The sequence below is a fragment of the Anguilla rostrata genome, chromosome 9, assembly GCF_018555375.3.
Source record: "Anguilla rostrata isolate EN2019 chromosome 9, ASM1855537v3, whole genome shotgun sequence".
NCBI lineage: Eukaryota > Metazoa > Chordata > Actinopteri > Anguilliformes > Anguillidae > Anguilla > Anguilla rostrata.
Window position 1 is genome coordinate 42269903 of NC_057941.1, and position 20129 is coordinate 42290031.

At 52.8% G+C, this 20129-nt stretch overlaps 1 protein-coding gene across 1 annotated transcript in view; it reads left to right on the forward strand.

Moving 5' to 3' along the window:
* LOC135263813 (E3 ubiquitin-protein ligase RNF43) overlaps window positions 1–19982 on the forward strand; it is a 96173-nt gene extending 76191 nt beyond the window's left edge. Inside the window, exons 3-9 of the mRNA XM_064352224.1 lie at window positions 9561–9635; window positions 9782–9925; window positions 12117–12218; window positions 12990–13160; window positions 13505–13607; window positions 14177–15667; window positions 16346–19982. Of these exons, the coding sequence (XP_064208294.1) occupies window positions 9561–9635; window positions 9782–9925; window positions 12117–12218; window positions 12990–13160; window positions 13505–13607; window positions 14177–15667; window positions 16346–16371 (2112 nt within the window). The 3' untranslated portion in view covers window positions 16372–19982. The remainder of the gene's footprint in view (window positions 1–9560; window positions 9636–9781; window positions 9926–12116; window positions 12219–12989; window positions 13161–13504; window positions 13608–14176; window positions 15668–16345) is intronic.
* The last annotated feature ends 147 nt before the right edge of the window (window positions 19983–20129 follow it).

Below are 20129 nucleotides of genomic sequence, written 5' to 3' on the forward strand. Positions count from 1 at the left end.
CCTCCCGCTGCCGGCGGGCCGCGGCCCAGCCAGCCGGCGCTCGCATCAGCGCTCTCGCTCTCGCTCTCCCGCTCCGGTCTGGCGCTCGCTGAAAGGAGCCCAACCCTGCTGCCGCGCTCAAATCCGCTTTGTCTCTTTCGCACACAGAGCAGTCTATCGCTCACTCTCTCACGCGCACAAGCGCACACGCACACACACGCGCGCGTGTACTCTCACACATCCGCACACACATGCGCACACGCACCCACACACACACGTACCCACACACACACACACTCTCACACGCACACACACACACGCACACACACAAACGCACACACCCACACACCCGCACATTCACACGCACCCGCACACACACACTCAAAGAAACACACACACACAGACATATGCACTACAGACAAATACACAAATACAAAAACACACACATATGTAACCATGTCAGTCTACAGTGTGGCTGAAGTTATTTTAGCTTGAGATGCCGCACCACAAACTATGAATTGTGTATTTCCCAAAAGTATGTGCATTCATCCATTATTATATCATCTGCTAGTCAGAGAGCGAATTTGAGTTTTCTGGGTAACTTTGTTCTGTTAACATGAATATTTTTACACTTCTCTGCGGTCAAAACAATCCCCTGAGAACAAACGCCTGTCAGCTTTGGATTTAAAACAGATTCAAAGAAACTTGTGTTATGATTTCTTTTCTTGTCCCCCCCCCCTCCCCCCCCTCTGCCAGTAATGTGTGTTTGTGTAAGCGCGGCGTTGGGCGTTGACACTCCAGCGCTAATTCGTTCCCGGGGGGGGGGTGGGGGGGGGGGGGGGGGGGGGGCGGTGCACATGCGTGTCGCCTGTGCGGCACCCGAAACCTGGCATCAGCTCGGCCCCGCTGCGCTGAAATCGAGCGTGAGCGGCGCTTGGCACACAGGCTTCTCCCGCTACCTGCAGCTACGCTCCCACCCGCTCGCATTTCAGCACGGTCCAGTTACATCTGCCCTGCTTTTTAATCCTGTATGTACGCACACAGAATTTGTCGTCCGTACGCTGGGCGAGTCTTCGAGACTCGTGTGGAGCGGTGCCTGGTTCGAGTGGCACGGTTGTCTTTCGTTTTGTTTTTTGTTTTTTTCTTACACGGGAAAAGGATCTTGTCTTGTTGAATTTTATTTGCGTGCCGCAAAAGAAATTTGCTTACTTCTTCGTGCTTTTTTTTAATTTTATTTTTTTAATTTTTTTTAAATATCCAAATGTTTGAGCGTTTAATGTTCCGGCGTTCTCGTAGCGGGGTTAGCGACGCGCCTCGACCGCGCAGTGGAGGCTTTTGGAGCTTTTGGAAGGAAACAGCTGTGTGTCTGGGAGCGTGACGCGGTCGGGACTCCCCCCCCATGTATGGCCGCTTTGTCTCTCCAGCTTAAGGAAAACTTGTGTCTCTGTCTGTCCTTCCGTAGGGATGGGAGAGGGGGTGGGGTGGGGGTGGGGTGATGTTGAGGGGTGCGCTGGCTTTGGTCCACCTCTCTGCCCCAGCCGTTGCATTGTGACTGAGGTGTGTGGAGAGGGGGGGGGGGGGGAAGGGGAGGGGAGGGAGGGGGGAAGGGGGGGGCCGTGGCAGGAGGCGGGGTTAGGGGGCCGGCCGTGGCTCCTGGCAGGCCTCCATTCTCAGAACGGGAGAAGGGTTCCGAGGTGCCGCCGGGGGCGGGGGATGGGCATTGGGGTGGGGCGGGGCCTTGGCTGCCGTACAGAGCCAGTGAATTAGGGAGGCGGTGCGCATGGGCGGGGCTATAGGCTCGCCGGCCCCACTCCCCCGTGTCACCAGACTGTCCCTCTCAGACGTGTTCTCTGGTCCTTTAACCCTTCATAACCCGGTTAAACGCTCACCCACAGAAAGATCCGGAAGCTAGCAACCTTGTCCTACTTTCCCAGCATGCCCTGTTGTGTGGTTTATTTTTCCTTGGTGAACTTTAATGAGAAAAGTGCGCAGGTGCAACATATATAAACTAAGCGGCAGAGTGAGTTTCGAAGGTGTGGGATGGTGTGGATGTCCAGTTGTCGTGGTAACTGCTCCTCACACAGTGGGATGGGGAATTGCGGGGTCACTAGCAGGGTAAACGGGCAGCCGGCAGTTTTAACAGAACGCGCGTGAGCTCGCTCTCTGAGCCATCGGGGGGGCGTTTGAAGCCGTTCTGAGGAGGCAGGAGGGTGCGGGCGAGCCGGACCAGGCCCGCTTTCCCAGAACCCTTCGCTCCGGGTACACGCCGTCTCCTGGCCGAACGGAGGGCTGTTTGCTCAGCCTTGGGCGGGATTCTCCACCCCCCCCCCCCCACCCCCTAACCCCGCTGGCCTTGACCTGCCGTGGACTGGCTGTTCAGGCCGCCTGCCAGCCCCCTCGTCCTTCGGGGCCGCCATTTGGATGCCATTTCAAACAGAGCCGGCCTTTTGATGGGTCCGAGAGAGAAGGCTGCCAGAGGGGCCGGGGGGGGGGGGGGGGAACGCGACTGCTTACAGAAGCAATTTGGAAGATTTTTTTTTTTACGTATTTATTTTTCAAAATTGTCCGTTTTTTTTTTTTTTTTAAACGGCGCACCTGCGGGACGTGCGGCCGGGCGGCCCCCCGGGGTTTCGATTCGCCGCTCGGGCGACCCCCGAAAACCTCGCACCTGTTTTTTTTTTTTTTAACGGGCGGCCCTGTTTGTCACCGCGACGTCCTCTATTTTAACCGGCGGTCTGTCGCGGTGATTCGGTAATGGCTTCGGCGCGGCCTCGCCGACTGCCGAAATGACAGGCTTTCCGGGACGTTCCGTCCCTCCTCGGCCCCGCGGGGCCCGGCGCGGCGGGCCCTGTCATTACGCGCTCTTTAGTGCTTTCTGCGGAAGCGGCCGCCGCGTCGTCCTCAGGAGCGCCGCGTGTATTTAAACCCCGTTTTGGGGTGATCTCGCCTGGGAGTTCCAGGGTAACCAGCTCCCTTTCCCCAGCCAGCACTTATATTACATCTCCAGGGTTTTTATTTTTTTTGTGTGTGGGTTTCTTGTGCTTGTTTTTTTAAGCTTTAACTTACCTATCGCAGTTGTACTATCCAATGGGTACATGTATACATGGGGATATACTATATATGAATATATAAATGGGTCAATGTATAGTTGGGTATATGAATAAATAGCCTATATAAATGGGTGTGTGTGTGTGGGTATATGGGTATATGCGTAAATGGTATATGCATGCAGTGTAAATGCTGTATATGTATGTAGGTTGCTGCTGCTGCTTTGTTGACAGGCGGGTAGATGCGCTGGTGAAAAAGGTGCAGTTTTTAGGAGGAATGTGTCATACGGCCCCAGGTTACTCTCAGTTAGTGGCATGCCGGAGGTCAGCGTGCACAGGTGAAGGGCCAAGGTGCCGTGGGGCATGAGTGGTGTGTATTCATTTATGTGTGTGCATGCATTTATGCGTGTGGGTGTGCGTGCATGTGTTTGTGTGTGTGTGTGTGTGTGTGTGCGCGTTGTCTGTGTGTGTGTGTGTTTGTGTGCGAGTGTGTGTGTGTGTGTTTGTGCGAGTGTGTGTGTGTATGTGTGTGTTTGTGTTTGTGTGTGTCTGTGTGCGTTTGTCTGTGTGTGTGTGTGTGTTTATGTGCGTGTGTGTGTGTGTGTGTGTTTATGTGGGTGCGTGTGTGTGTGTTTGTCTGTGCGAGTGTGTGTGTGTGTGTGTGTGTGTTTGTCTGTGCGTGTGTGTTGTGTGTGTGTGTGCGTTTGTCTGTGCGTGTGTGTGTTTGTGTGTGTCTGTGTGTGTATTCATTTGTGTGTATATGTGTGTGTGTCTGTGTGTCTGTGTGTGTGTGTGTTCGTCTGTGTGTGTGTGTGTTTGTGTGTCTGTGTGTGTATTCATTTGTGTGTATGTGTGTGTGTGTGTGTGTGCGTTTGTCTGTGCGTGTGTGTGTTTGTGATTGGATGTCGTGACAGGCAGCCCAGGGCAGCTAAGTGAGCGATGGCTTAGGTAGCACAGGGCCGGGTTTTGGGGGGGTGGAGGGGGGGGGGGGGGGTGAGAGGCTGAGAGCTGGCCTCGGGACACCCTGCAGATCACAGCCCTCCTTCATTACACTCTCCCAGTTTCCAAAACAACTGGGCCCTGTGTTTGAAGATGAGTGCAGCTGCAGCAGCGCTCTCTGACCGGGGGGGGGCTGGGGGCATGTCCCGTCAGCTCCCCTCCCTCGCCTCCCCCTCTGTCTGCAGGGAGGTAGCATTCCCAAACCCTTTCTGTCTCTCCCCCCTCCTCTCTCCCCACCGCCCCCCCCGCGGCGGCAGAGCGCGGGAAACTGGAGGCAGCGTCCTGCTGCGGTCGGGCTACCCTCGTTTCGCGGGCCGTGGGACCCCTCGCTCGCTCGCCCGCCCGCCCGCTCGCTCGCTCGCTCGCTCACGTAGGCTTCAAAGCGGCGCTGTGAAAATTCCTCCCCTGGAGCAGCTGCCACAGGCCCGACACTGTTCCCTGGGCTCCTCTGAACACCTGATTCCCGCTTGAGTCCTCTGAAATCCCAACGTACACTCCATTCTTCGCATTTACCTTACAACACTGCCACTTCCTTCTTCTGCAGCTTACTTGTTTACACCACTCCACTCCCCTCTAATTCCCACTTACACACACTGCCACTTCCCCTTCTGCAGTTTTACACACACTGCCACTTCCCCTTCCTTCTGCAGTTTTACACTTTTACACACACTGCCACTTCCCCTTCTGCAGTTTTACACTTTTACACACACTGCCACTTCCCCTCCTTCTGCAGTTTTACACTTTTACACACACTGGCACTTCCCCTTCTACAGTTTTACACTTTTGCACACACTGCCGCTTTCCCTTGTACAGTTTTACACTTTTACATACTGCCACTTCTGAAAAGCTTTAGGAAAACTAATGTGCACTGCATCGAGATATTAGTTCAGAATTTTTTTCTGGCTTCGAAGATGGAACAATGGCCACAAATGAATGGAATATAGGATGAAATTGTGTTAGTCACAGCCTAAGTTGCATATGAAATCAATCACACACTGAGACAAGTTAAAAAGCAGAATGATCAGTAGAAAATTTGTCTTAGCAAAACAAAGACATCAAAGTTAGCTCTCAGGCCATGCTAAAACAGAGCGTGTCGCACAATGCGAGTCCCAGAGAGTGAGTCCCAGAGAGCGAGTCCCAGGGAGTGAGTCCCAGAGAGTGAGTCCCAGGGAGTGAGTCCCAGAGAGCGAGTCGCAGAGAACGAGCGAGTCCCAAAGATCGAGTCCCAGAGATCGAGTCCCAGAGAGCGAGTCCCAGAGAGCGACTCCCAGGGAGTGAGTCCCAGAGAACAAGCGAGTCCCAGAGATCGAGTCCCACTGAGCGAGTCTCAGAGAGCAAATCCCAGAGAGCGAGTCCCAGAGAGCGAGTCCCAGGAGCAGTCCAAGATGAGTCCCAGGACGAGTCCGAGACGATCCCAGGGAGTGAGTCCCAGAGATCGAGTCCCAGAGATCGAGTCCCAGAGAGCGAGTCCCAGAGTGTAAATCCCAGAGAGCGAGTCCCAGGGAGTGAGTCCCAGAGAACGAGCGAGTCCCAGAGAGCGACTCCCAGGGAGTGAGTCCCAGAGAGTGAGTCCCAACGAACGAGCGAGTCCCAGGGAGTGAGTCGCACTGAGCGAGTCTCAGAGAGCAAATCCCAGAGAGCAAGACTCACAGAGACGAGTCCGACTGATCGAGTCTCAGAGTGTAAATCCCATATCGCTGCATCATGGTCGCTTAAAGGAGCGCTTCCATCTCACATCAGTTGCTTCCCAAACCCAGAGAGAAGATGGAACACATTGTGTCAGCAAATGCTCCCTGTCTGGGGCTGGCTCAATGGCACATTGTGCCTTTCTGGTTTTAACCAGCGTCACGCTCATCTTGCTGTGTAAGTGCCCTGCTTCTCATGTGGGGCCAGTGTAAATTGCAGTGACAGGCTGCCCTTAAATAACTGATTGATCACATTTCATTGTTCAGCTGAAAAACAGGCCCCCTTTGCAGTGTTACACATTTTGCCATATGGATGGGGGGGGCGCTAAGGAAATCAGTGGTAATGCATGCACACATTACACAGTACGTAGTACAGTACAGTATGTACCAGCTCAACTCAAACCTGTTTGCTAGTAAGCAGTTGCTGAATCCCCCAAAATATATAACAGTAGCCGAAAACACAGACGGCACTCTGTGTTAACTAAGTTACGGTCCCTGCGGGCTTGTGGGTTCTGACACCCTCTGATGCCACCGGTTAACTGGGTACCACGCTGTCCGTCCCTGTGTCTAATTCTGCATCTATAAGACTATTGCTCTGTCATGGGACATGATGAAAGGTCACGTTTAATTGCCACAAAGCCCCTAGGGGTGGTTTTTTCTGTTTGGTGTTGAAGTCTTAGTACTGTAAGTGTGTATGTGTGGATACACAGCGCACTGTGCTGATCAACTGAGCGTTTTTGCGCTGTTTCCCTCTCCTGCCTGAAACTGTGTGTTGAAGTGTCGGAGACCATTTGAAGTCCAAAGCGCGTGTAATACGTGCAGGATTGCCTGTTTCCTCTGGTTTCGTAACTAATCCGCGCGGCCCGGAGTCTCGCGCGCGCTGAACCCAAATCCGATTCCCCCCCGATTCAGATCAAATCCGGTTTTGTTATGAACTGAAATTCTTTTGTGTTGGGTATTGTGGGTGGGACTGTGAAGTCTCTGAGTGTGGTGTAGAGAGTGGTGTGGTGTAGAGAGTCGTCCATTGTCTCGGTCGCCTTTCAGTCAGCGCAACTTTGATCTGAGAAAATGTTTTTTGTTCAGCCAGGTAGGAAGCGTATGCGTGTTTGTGCTTATGTTTGTGTGGCACTGCTGCCCCCCCCCTCCTCCTACTCCCCATACACATAAATATTCAGCCGCAGTTTCCATAAATCAAATGTCATCCTGGGAAACTGACACCCGTGACTACTTTGGGACCACACAGCGCTGTGATGTCGGCTACGTTAAAAGGGAGCCTCTGATTGGCCGCTGAAGAGCCGGACCCGTCCGATGTCGGCCAGGGCGGCGGCCAATGTGCAGACGGCAGTTCAAAGAGAGCGACGGGGGAGGGGGGGGGGGCGTGCGAGCCTTTACAGCACCGACAGGGCAACCGTCGTTCCATCTGACCTCGGTCTGACCTCACGCGCATTTGCCCTTTGAACCCCGCTGCCGGTGCGAGGCGCGGGGCGGGGTAGTGGGGGGGGGTCAGCGGTGCAGGACCCGGTTGAAGGAAGGTGACCAATCACCACTCACCTGTAGGACTGTAGGAAGACCCCACCCCCCTCCCCCGTAGCCAGGTAGTCAGGACGGTGGCCATTTTCACGTGCCGCCACAGGCGAAGGTTCCGTCCCTAGTCACGCATTAACAAATTCCTCCCTGCTTTTGAACTGTTAAAAAGTGCTCAGAGGCCACGGCGCTGAGCACGGAGGGGGGGTTTTCCATTAACCCGTGATTAACGGATTGAGGTTTCAATACAGCGCCTGAACAGAATCTTCTCTCTGGCTTATTCCAGCTCACGGTGCTCTGTGTGACTCAGATTCAGCATGTAGAGCTTCAGATTCAGAGTTAGAGCAGGGCGCCGTGTTGATTTTGATCATTTTGATTAAAGACGGGGCATGGTGAGATATAATTTGCTTTTGCTTTGAGTGGCAGGGTGTGGATTTGTGCACGATCGCTTTAGGTTTTGCGTTTGAAACAAGCTTGAGGCCCACATGGGTGTAGACAGTGAGGTTAAAGTAGCCAGGGTGTAGACTGTCATTTCAGAGGGCCACCCCCCCCCCCCCCCCCCCCCCCCCGGCCCCCCTCTGCCATCAGCGTGGGGTCAAAGTGCAGGAAGGGCCTGGCTCTGATTCGATTGGCCGCCAGGTTGCCGTGGATGCCTGGCATTCAGCGGGCAGCGCGCCCGCTCATCTCCCACCGCGCAGTGTTTACTCGCCGCCCCGCGTATCGATATCACTTTTTCGGTTTTGAAATCGGAGACGGGGTGCAGCGCCCCCCTTCGGAACCCCCCGCCCCCCCTGCCGCCCCTCTCCTCCAATCTGCGGCCCGCCGTAACTGGGGCAGGCACCTGCCCCCTGCTCATGTGTCCCCCCCCCCCCCTTTCCACAACCGCTCGTCCTGCCCTCCCCCCCCCCCCCCCCCCCGGCTCGTGTTCGCGCCGAACGGTCAGTCCCGAACGCCGCAAACATGGCCGTGTGTCTGCGCTCTCCTCAAGTCCGGGAGAGACGCTCATTTATTTTATTTTTATTTTATTATCGCACTGTGATTGCTGTTTTCTGCTGAGGGGCTGTTTCGGCCAGTGGAATCGCATAATGGGCATGCTGCCGGTTTCTATAGCTTGGGTGTGATCGCCACCTAGTGGCACGTCCTGCGCAGGATGGAACTGCGCTTGTCACGTTGGTTTTTATCTCCTTAACTCCTGTCTCTTGTATATTCTTGAAAAAAGGAGAGTTTACTTCATCCATTTTTTTCTGCTTGTCCATTTTCTTTGTCTTTACCAACCTTTATTTACGTGGGACCCCTCTCTTTCTCTCTCACTTCCTCCCCCCTTCCTTCCCTCAGTTTTTGGGCAGTAGCCTTTTTCTGTGTTATGGGCAGTCGTCTTTTTACGTTGCATTTATTTAGCGGATGCTTTTATCCAACGCGATGTACAGTGAGTGCATACCAAGGGTCATTCGAACACCTATAAATTTCTCTCACTGTTATGGGCAGTAGTCTTTCTGTTTTGTGTTATGGGCAGTGTTTTCTCTTTCACTCTCGCTCTCTCTCTGTCTCTCTCTCTGTGGAACAGGCAGTTGTCTCTCTCTGTTGTGGGCAGTAGTCTCTCTCTCTCTGTTGTGGGCAGTAGTCTCTCTCTCTGTCTCTGTTACAGGCAGTAGTCTCTCTCTGTCTCTGTCACAGGCAGTAGTCTCTCTCTGTCTCTGTCACAGGCAGTAGTCTCTCTCTGTCTCTGTCACAGGCAGTAGTCTGCCCTCTGTCTGTTGGTGTTACAGGCAGTTGTCTCTCTCTGTTGTGGGCAGTAGTCTCTCTCTCTCTGTGTTACAGGCAGTAGTCTCTCTCCCTCTCTCTGTGTTACAGGCAGTAGTCTCTCTCTCTCTGTCTGTGTTACAGGCGGTAGTCTCTCTCTCTCTGTGTTACAGGCAGTAGTCTCTCTCCCTCTCTCTGTCTCTGTTACAGGCAGTAATCTCTCTCTCTTTCTCTCTGTCTGTGTTACAGGCAGTAGTCTCTCTCTCTCTGTGTTACAGGCAGTAGTCTCTCTCTCTCTCTGTTACAGGCAGTATTCTCTCTCCCTCTCTCTGTGTTACAGGCAGTAGTCTCTCTCCCTCTCTCTGTCTGTGTTACAGGCAGTAGTCTCTCTCTCTTTCTCTCTGTCTGTGTTACAGGCAGTAGTCTCTCTCTCTCTGTGTTACAGGCAGTAGTCTCTCTCCCTCTCTCTCTGTTACAGGCAGTAGTCTCTCTCCCTCTCTCTGTGTTACAGGCAGTAGTCTCTCTCCCTCTCTCTGTCTGTGTTACAGGCGGTACTCTTATACTGTGCTTTGTGTCTCTTCCTCAGGCTCGCCTGGCGCTGAAGAGAGGGGCTCGGGCTGTCATCTTCGATGTGTCCGACAACGCTGCCGCTGCACAGGAGGTGAGGCGGCCATTTTCCTGACCGAACCCCCGCACACCCCCCCCCCCCCCCCCCGCTTAAACACCTGCCATACCAGCGCCTCCCTCTCGCCGCCCCCCCCCCCCCAAACACCTGTGATACCAGCACCTCCCTCTCGCCCCTCCCAGCTGCTGCTGTCCATTGACGGTGACAGTCTGCTCAAGCCCGTGGTCCTGGTCCAGGCCGAAGCCGCCATGAGGCTCATGGACCTGGTCAACAGGAACGAGGGGGCCCTGGTCAACATCGACGTCATGGACGAGAAGCCCGAATGGGTAGGTACCGGGTGCTGGTCCGTCCACGTGCCTCGCCGACCAGTCCTTGAACAAAGCCCCCAAAAAACGCAAAGGGGCTGGTGTACTTACATAAAACTGCGCAGCGCAAGTTGCAGCCTGACGAAGGCGTGCTGGTGCGTACACGTCCTGCGTGAAATTAACGTCCTGCTTACTGTGGCTGCTGCTAATTACACAGTCAGCGAATGGGACTTCCTGCTAATCGCGCTTTGCGTGTTAAGCTGACCTTAAAGGCGCAGTTTAAAAAAAATCCTGCTTAGTGTGTTGAATATCTTAATTGAATGTGGGGAAACTGGTATCTGCTCATGTGCCTTAGGAGTGTGTCCAACACTATGGACGGTGTACGACAAAATGCCGACTGTGATTCTCCAGCTGTGGCAGAGTAATTATTTCTACGGCTGGGTGTTTGTCACGGAGGTTGCGGGTGTCACGTATTCCATGATTTTTTTCCTTTTCCGTGACTTCCCCCATTTTCAGTGTTTTCGTGATTTGTTTTCGGCCATATTTGATGGTAACTGTCAGCCTTAACACAGCCGACAGTCAGTTGTTGCAGTGAAATGTTTGACAGCCCCTGTTAAGAACGTTGATGCTGAGCATTCCTTCTGTTAGCTACTGTAACGTTGCCCATGACAATAGGCGTTTTATCAAAGCTTCTGACCTCTAAATGTAGTCTACAACATTGACCAAAACTTTAAATTAATGAAAACAAACACTTAGAAACCATATTTTTGTTTTTTTTACTGTTTTAGTGATGCAGTTTGAGCATGCTGTTTGTAATGATATTCTGTTAAAGGCAAAAAGCCTTTCGGTCGGTGGTGGACTAAAACTATTAAATACACAAGCTTATCAATGCATTTACTTACATTTTTTACTAGTGGAAACTGTGCACTGATTTTTTCCAAGCACTTGTTACTGTCGCTACAGTTGCAAATGCTAATTCAGTCATTTCCCACTGCTGCGCATGAGATCTTTTGGTTAATTTAATTTATTAATTGTTTTAAATGCAGTAATTTCTGCCTCTTTTTTGCATTTTTCCATGATTTTTTTTTTTTACTTTTCTTTGACTGCACCGTGACTTTAGCCAATATTTTCACCCAACCTTATTTATTGCGAGACTGCTTAATCTGTAATGATTTCTTGCTCAGATAGTTGAAATAGTGTGCTTCTTGTTACAAAGGTTCAGTGTGTCTTTGAGGCCTATACCTGTGTCTTCGTCTTGCTTGCGTCTTGATTTACACCTGCTCTTTAGAGACGGAGAAATTTCAGGCAAGAATCGACCTTGTTAATTGCGCAAACTTTAGCAGATTCAGAGGAATGCACCATTATTCGCGTGATCTTCTCTTTAATGCATATGCATGAAGGAGAGAAGCGCTCCTCCTGATTCTCATAGATGACTGCGCTTCCAGCTCTATGCGCCTCTGTGATTGGTTACACACACGTTTCTGGGGAAGAATGCATCATATCCGCATCTGAAAGTAGTCGCAAAAGACTTGGTACAGAAATACAATGCGCAACCATCTGTTGCAAATAAATGCCTGTTGACAGATGTAATTCAAAAACAAAAAAGTAATTTAAGGGATGCGTTACTTCAACTGAATTAGTATCAATTACACGTGCACTATATAGGAAAATTAAAAGATTTTTTCATTTAAAAAAAAGCCCTTTACAAGGCTGTGCGTTAGCCTAAGCTATAATTGTTAGCGTGGCTCCATGCTGGATTGCTATGCTGCCTCTTCCCCTCTTTGAGGCTTGAGAACAGTGTCATGTCCCAAGAGCTGGCCCTCTCCGCCCCCCTATTGATTCCTCTAATCTAAGGAGACAGGAGCTGTTGACTTTGGGAAGTGTTGGTTTTAGACATGAGCGCACTGTAAACACTTCCCCCATTGTTCGCACGCCTATTATTTCCTGTGAGAGTTTTCACCTCTTATCAGCAAGGGGGGCCCCCGCAACGGCAGGAGGTGCAGATCCACACCGTGTGTGTGTGTGCGGGTGTGTGTGTGTGCGTGTGTGTCTGTGTGTGTGTCTGTGTGTGTATGCATGTGTGTTCATGTGTGTGTGTGTATATGTGTATACGTGTGCTTGTGCAAACGTGTGTGTGTGAGAGAGAGGAAGCGTGTGTGAGCATGCGTGTGTGCGTGTTTATTCTCTGCTGAAGGTTCACCTCTCTCCCCAGGCCCACTATGACGTCAGCATCCTGCTCACTGTGGTCCTGGCTGTGGTGGCCATCGTCATGATCTTCGCTCTCCGTTACCGCTGCAAGTCCAACAGGAACTGGGTGAGCTCACCGCCTCCACGCGCACCCCCGCTCTCACCTGCCACAGGCCGGGAGCCTCCCGTCACTCACAGCCCCTGGCTCCTCCCCTTCACTCCCAGACCCTGGCTCCTCCCCTTCACTCCCAGACCCTGGCTCCTGCCCCTCACTCACAGCCCCTGGTTCCTCCCCCTCACTCACAGCCCCTGGCTCCTCCCTGTCACTCACAGCCCCTGGCTCCTCCCCCTCACTCACAGCCCCTGGCTCCTCCCCCTCACTCCCAGCCCCTGGCTCCTCCCTGTCACTCACAGCCCCTGGCTCCTCCCCCTCACTCACAGCCCCTGGCTCCTCCCTGTCACTCACAGACCCTGGCTCCTCCCCTCACTCACAGCCCCTGCCTCCTCCCCCTCACTCCCAGTCCCTGGCTCCTCCCCTCACTCACAGACCCTGGCTCCTCCCCTCACTCACAGCCCCTGGCTCCTCCCCCTCACTCCCAGCCCCTGGTTCCTCCCTGTCACGCACAGCCCCTGGCTCCTCCCCTTCACTCCCAGCCCCTCGTTCCTCCATGTCACTCACAGCCCCTGGCTCCTCCCCCTCACTCACAGCCCCTGGCTCCTGCCTGTCACTCACAGCCCCTGGCTCCTCCCCCTCACTCACAGCCCCTGGCTCCTCCCTGTCACTCACAGCCCCTGGCTCCTCCCCTTCACTCACAGCCCCTGGCTGCTCCCCCTCACTCCCAGCCCCTGGCTCCTCCCTGTCACTCACAGCCCCTGGCTCCTCCCCCTCTCCCCGCAGGACTCCGTGCACCAGCAGACCATGCGGGCCATCGGACGCCTGGAGACGCGCACCTACGCCTCCCCGGGCTGCTCGGGCAGCCAGCGGCTGAGGGGGGGCCGGGATTCGGGGAGCAGCTCCACCTCCGGGCCCATCTGCGCCATCTGCCTGGAGGAGTTCCTGGACGGACAGGTGGGCGGAGCTGCGGTCGCTCGGCGGGGCGTGGCCCGGGCAGTGTGAAGCCGCTGCATGGCAACAGCTCTGTGATGTTTCTCACAAGGCTTCAAAAATCGCAAAAATCTAATCTAATTGCGCAAGCCTTTTGCTGCAGTGAGGAGTGTTCTGATTGGTCCGTACGGTCCGTAAGCCCCGCCCCTGTTACCGTGGGAGTGGTGAAGCTCTGCCGCTCCCTTGTGTGCGGTGCCGTGCGGCCGCTCGGCGGACGCTTGGGCAGGGGGGAGGCGGCTCCGCCCTCCGGGGAGGCGGGGCTTTCTCGGGCGCCGCCCTCCCCTGACGGCGGGATCTCTCTGTTCCAGGACCTGCGGATCATTTCGTGCGCTCACGAGTTCCACAAGGAGTGCGTGGACCCCTGGCTTCTGCAGCACCGCACCTGCCCCCTCTGCATGTACAACATCATGGGTAACGTGCTCCGCCCGGCCCCGCCCCGCCCCGCCCCGCCCCGCCGCCTGCTGGGAAATGCTCCACCCACGAGGCTGTCGTGCGCAGCTTGCATGTGCTTGAGAGGCCGTGGGAAACGGACTGGTGGAGAGATAACGCACGGAGAGAGTGTGCATGTCTGCCAGTCCAAACAGCCAGACCAGCGATGTCTCCCGACCTGTCTGTGTACAGGCTTTTTGGCTGGACCGCAACAGCGGGGCCAGCCCTACGAACGCGAATGTCTGTGCCTGACTGACTGACTGAGTGAGTGAGTGAGCGAGTGATGAAGTTACACCATTGGTCGGCCGAGTTATGAAGTCACACCACTGGTCGGCCGGATCACATGCATTAGGTCCAGCCATATACTAGGTTTTAATCTCGTCTTGTTTCCATATATCTGATATTTTTGTATTTTAGATTTTCTTCTCCCCAAGTTTTAGAATGGTACCAGTTTGTGTTGTTTGCAGGCTTGAATAAGCACAGCTGTGTCTCCCGGGCGCTTAGCGGTCTGTTCTGTGTCTGACCGGCTTCCGTTTGCCGTCTCCCCTCAGGCAACGAGCTGGCCGCCCGCCAGCCGCAGCGGACCCGAGTGCCGGCGAACGCGGAGCACGGCCACCCCCTGCGAGGCCACGCCTACCCCGGGCACCACGTGTTCCAGCAGCCCCCCGTCCCGTTCCCCCTGCGCCACCACTACCCGCGGGGCCCCTCCGGCCAGTTCCCCGCCCTCGCCCATTTCGGCGGGCCGGCGCCCGTGGACCCCCGGGCCCTCCACTGCCTGCCCGGCAGGCCCCTGGGCTCGGGGCCCGCCCGCTGCGGCTACCACCTGACCGACGGGCACCTGGGCCGGCCCCACAGGACTACGGCCGGCGGCTGCCGGTCGGGCGGCCACCCGGGCCCCCACTACCCCCGCCGGGCCTGCCACGGGTACCGGCCCGGCTGCCCCGTCCCGCGCGCCGCCTCCAACTCGCGGCTGAACGCGGGCGCGGCGGCGGCGGTGGCGCCGACGCCGGGCCGCCCGGGGGCCCACAGCCGGCAGGACGACGGCAGCGGCTCCGGGGGCAGCTACCGCACGGAGCGCAGCGGCTACTTCCCCGACGGCCCCGCCAGCGACTCCAGCTCGGGCCCCTGCCACGGCTCGTCCAGCGACTCCGTCCTCAACTTCACCGACGTCAGCCTGAAGGCGGTGTACGGCAGCTGCTCCACCTTCCGCAGCTCGCTGAGCAGCGACTACGACCCCTTCGTGTACTACGGGCCGGGGCCGGGCCGGCGGGACAGCCTGGACCCCGGGTCCCGCCCCCGCTCCCTGGACTCGGTGGTGAACCGCGGCTGCGCGGAGGAGCAGGTGTTCAACCACGTGCACTACCACCGGCACCGGCACCACCACTACGACGACGGCGACCACAGCCAGGGCCCCGACAGGGGCTCGGACGAGGAGCAGGGGGCCGCCCCGTGCCCCGGCGCGGACGGGGGGGGCGGGGCCGCGCCCTGCCAGTGCCCCAGACCCGACCCGCCGGACAGGCAGCCCCGCCCCCGGGGGGAGGAGCCCGAGCGCGAACAGACGGACCCTGCCCCGGGCCCTCCCGCCCCCGCCCCGGCCCCGGCCCCTCCCCTCGCGCAGGCCCCGCCCCTGGCCCCGCCCCCGCACCCCTGCTGCCACCAGGGCCCCGGGCGGCACCACCGGCGGAAGCAGGGCGGCCGCGGGCCGGAGGGCCCGGCCGTGCGCTTCCACCAGAGCCTGGACCTGCAGGAGGACTGCAGCATCCACATCCACTACGGCCAGGGCGGGGCCGCCTACTGCTGCTCGCCCGACATCCCCCCGCTGCTGCCCGTGCCCCTCATCCTGGACTCGGGGGGCATGGGCGACTGGCCCTGCTGCGGGGGGCACGTGGTCTGGCAGAAGAGGGTCCAGCAGGCCCACTCTGAGCCCCAGCTCCAGGGCCCCCGGGCCCCACCGGACAGGCCGCAGTGCAGGGGCCACCAGCCCGGGGCCGAGCTCACCGCGGACATTTGCTTGTACTGCCAAACTTTACACAACAATCAGGGTAGGCGCTCTGCTTCTTACGCGCGCGGGTCGAGCGATAAACTCCCTCCAGGTTGTTGGCAGTTTGAAAAAAAAACCATTTTCCCCGAATATTCACAGCAAAATTTCTCTTTTTCCTGAGTGTTTTCTTATGCCTGTAATGTTTTCTTTGAAGACCAGGGACCAGCATCTTAAGAGTTAATGTATTCAAAGTATCTATTTGCCCCTAGTCCAGGGGCGGGCAGTTCCAGTCCAGGAGGGCCGGTGTGTGTGTGCAGTTCTTTGTTTCCTCCAGTTACCCTGGCTAAATGAGCTAACTGGCTGTACACACCAGCACTGGTTCACTCATAGATTAGATCACAGTTAAATGTCTTGTATTACAGACACAGCAGCAGTCTTCGGCTGTCATTCACGTGCTAATCAACAAATGTGGCTAAAATGCCAGCTGGCGTAAATGTTAGGGGTAATTAAGTGATTAAGGGCAGAAGTTGGCATGGAAACCCCTAGAAACAGTTACAGCCCTTGTTGCCCACCCCTGCCCTAGTCTGATGTGAACGCCACCGCCGTGCCTATTGGCTGAATCTCGGGTAGCCGGTGTTCTCTGTCGCGTTTGTTTGCATTGAGGTCACCTCCACGGGACGCGGGCGCGGTTCGGACGGCGGGCGGCTAACCGATGTTCCCCCTCTCTCTCTCCCCACAGGATCAGAAGAGGAGTCTGGCGTGTGAGCACGCGCACGGTCGCGTCCCCGTCCCCGTCCCACGCTGCTAACAGGAGCCACAATGGACAAGCCTCTCTCTCTCTCTCTCTCTCTCTCTCTCTCTCTCTCTCCACCGTCTTTCACAAGCCTTCCGGAAAATTCCGTGCCGCAAGCCGCGTACCAGCGCGCACGCTCTCTCTCTCTCAAGCCACTCCCGGTTCCCCGTGCGCTTCGGTTTCCGTGGTGATCAAGCAGACGCGTCGCCAGCTGTGCTCGTCACTTCTGCAGCAATTAGTGATTATGAATGAACTTGGTGTCCAGTAGGTTTAAACAATGTGAATAGCAGTGCACTTAAATTGAGAAGTGGCTGGGGAATGGGGGGGGGGGGGGGGGATTGAACTTGACATCATATAATCACATTCATTTACAATTTATGGACCAGAGGTAACATTCAAAAAAATATTATCGCAGAGTTTTATTGTACTAATTGCTTTATAATCATGTTGAATTGCCATAGAAAACGTTTTGAGAATTCATTTCAGGAAATGTTACATTTGAATTTGACATATTCCATATTGGTAGGCCTTACGATTTCTAGCGGGTTGCTCGGATGTGTACTTGATTTAAAAAATGGAAGATAAACGAGCGGAATTCAATAATGGGAGAAACATGACAGCATGGATTCAGCTTATGCGTTAAGGTGCTCTTCAGTGACTACCTGATTGACCTCATTGCATTGGCAAAAAGATTACTCTTCATTTTTCTGCACCATTTTCTCTCATTCTCTGGGGGGGGAAAGCCAACACCAGTATAACTCACAGCCATGTAACCAAGAATATTGTGTCATCTGGGATCAGCTGCTAATGTCTGTTTCAGTAGCTCTCTCTCTCTCTCTCTCGCTCTCTCTCTATATATATATATGTATATATATATATATATGTCACTGTCTCTCTCTCTCTCTCTCACTGTCTCTCTCTCTGTTTTGCCTCACTGTTGATGAAGGTCTGTGTTCTTAATTCTGTGCTCTAATTGTGTAAATGGTAGCAATTGATATTTTAACTATGTTAAAGGTAATGTTAAACTGCCACCTCCCACCCACCGCCCCACACACACCTGTTTTGGTGGAAATTGTTCTACATTCTAATCCCATGATCAATTAGAACTCTAGAAATGAAACATTTCTGTAGGGAATCGCAATAAAGCATAAATAATCAGAGAAGCAGGCAGGGGAAAAGAGTGAGTCTCCTGTGAAGAAGACAGGCAGATTTAAGTGCAAATATTTTTCAAGGGTATCATGTTCAGTGCCTTATGTGTAGGGTCTGTAGGCCTGAAAAACTGGCCTCTCTCACTTTGTCTCAGTCTGTGTGACGAGTGGTGAATCGACTCAGTTTGGCTGATAGCAGTTTTTTATACTGATGACAGTATTGCCCGGGCCCAGGAGCAGGACCGTAGTGTTTTGGTCTGTAGCTGAGGGTATGGTGAGGTCTGCGCCTGCTCTCTCCCTCCTACCTCACATTACAGTCAGAATCGAAGGGGTGGAGACAGCGAAGGGCTTGGAACTGCCGAAAAAGGACACGGGTGCGGCTTCCTTTGCTCTCTGCTGGAGCGAGGTCACCACGGCACACCCCCAAGCTAGCAGCCCTGCAAAAACCGTTGTTAACTTTCAATAAGCTTCCCTTCAGGTTAGCCCCGCCCTTTAAAAGTGACCCCCCTCCCTCACTGCCTGCAACCTCGCCTTCAGGTCACCACTGGCAGTTAGAGCTAGTTCATTCAAAAGAAAAGGCAGCTGTTTTTATTTTTGTTCAATTTTTATTTTGTTTAATGTTTATTTCAATTTGTAACGTGTTTTCATTTTTAAAGAAACAATTTGACTGAAACTGTCTATGCTTTTTTGTATAATTTTACAAGATAGGTTTTTTCTTTTTTTTTTGTTCTGTTGTCAGTTGTGTTGTCGGTGGGTTTTTTTTTTTTAATGTTGCGGAGAAGGGAAGTGGGAGATGATGTCGTGGAGATGAGCGCGCAGTCTGCGGTCCTTCCTAGCCTGTGTTTGGGCCTCTGTTTATGTGGCCCGGTCCCAAGGAGTTGCAGTTATACGTTTAAATAATGCAGGTACTTCAGCCTAAGTTACATTGTCCAGCCTCTTTTCCCGCAGGTGAGAAATTGTCCTCGGAGAAGTAAAGATAGTGTCTTCAGATTAAGTTTAGAGAAGTCCCCGTCTAAGACAGCAGCAGAAAACTCAAAACTCGTTGAGCCTTAGATTATCACCCCCGTTGCATGCATCCAAGGAAGTCGGGTTGCAATCAGTTTTTTTTTTTTTTTTGCATAAAAGTCTAATAATGAAAACACTGGAAGTGTTAAAAAAAATATTGTTATTAATATTAATTCTGGAATTAGGAACCTCAGGCCTTTGACGCTTTTTTTCAGTTTCAGTGTGAGACTGTTTGAAACAGTGCTTCAGCGTTGACAGTGCGTTTGTTTTTGGGTAAAGCTTGAGAACACTGCCATACGGTGAGAATGTGAAAATGGAAGTCTTGTTTTTGGTATTTTGGCTGGGCGGACTTCTGTGTTGCCCCTAGACACAAATGTAGAGCTCCAGGCTTGTGGGGGGGAAAAAGAAAGAACTGACAGCACTTAACCATTTCACTTTTTACAATCTGGCTTAATCAAGTAGCAGGAATATTAGTTTCAGTTCGGTTGATAAAAAAAATTGGAGTATAGCAAAAAGAAATTGATTTAATATTATTCTATTTATTTTTATCTGAATTTACTTAATTTACAAACGTTGGCTTGCCTGCTGATTTAAAAGTCACATCTTAACTGATGGATATATTTTAAGCCTGTTTTGAATGAACAGCCCCTGGGGAGTACACATGTAAAATGGTATTGGTATCATGTATTTATTGACAAGCAGGTAAATCAAAGTTTTGATTAAATTTCAGCCTTGGCCTGATGCAGTTTAAAAAAAAATCATATTTATATATCATTTATTGCACACTTTTCCATCTGTTGTTATACCACAAAAATCCAGTGCCATTGTGCTTTTTTTTAGGGAATTTAAGCATTTTTCATATCATTACAGAAACAGAAAAGGTTGTTTCATAATTTCTCAGAGAGCATAACTGCAACTGAATTTCTCCATCTCCTTATCTGAGATTTGTCTCAAATTCACTGAAACGTAAAATGCACTTTGGCATTAAGATTAAGAACAAACAATCAGAGCACTATGCAGCTATCATTGTAAGGTAATTGGTTTAAAATTTGTTAAATGTCAGTGAACATTTGGAGTTTTTTTTTTTTATATTGTTTTTTTTTTTTTTTTTTGCGTTTTAAACTGCCTTTTTCTAATTGAGCACAATCCCTGTAGAAATCCAAGGGGGTCTCAGTATATTTTCGATACTTTGTGTAAAAAAGAGAAAGAAAAAATAAAAATAAAGTGTTGTATTATATATAATAGAACATTTCAATATGGTAATATGTCACTAATATATTTATTTACTAATATATTTATCCATTTTGCCAGGCCTGATAAAAAGTATTTTGTTCCATACAGAACAATATCTTTATGAAACAAGTGCCATCACAGATGTAACTGCCTGGCTTCATTCCAATTATATACAAATAAATTATTTTGAAATAAAATGAAGATCTGTGTGCTTTGTTTCTGACAGGTGTGGTGATTGGTGCTTTAAAAATACCTTGGTATGCATATTTTTGAGTGGACCAAGTCTTGTATTTGTCTTGTACTGAGAAGATAAATCCCAGTCAAATATGACTTTTACAAGCTTT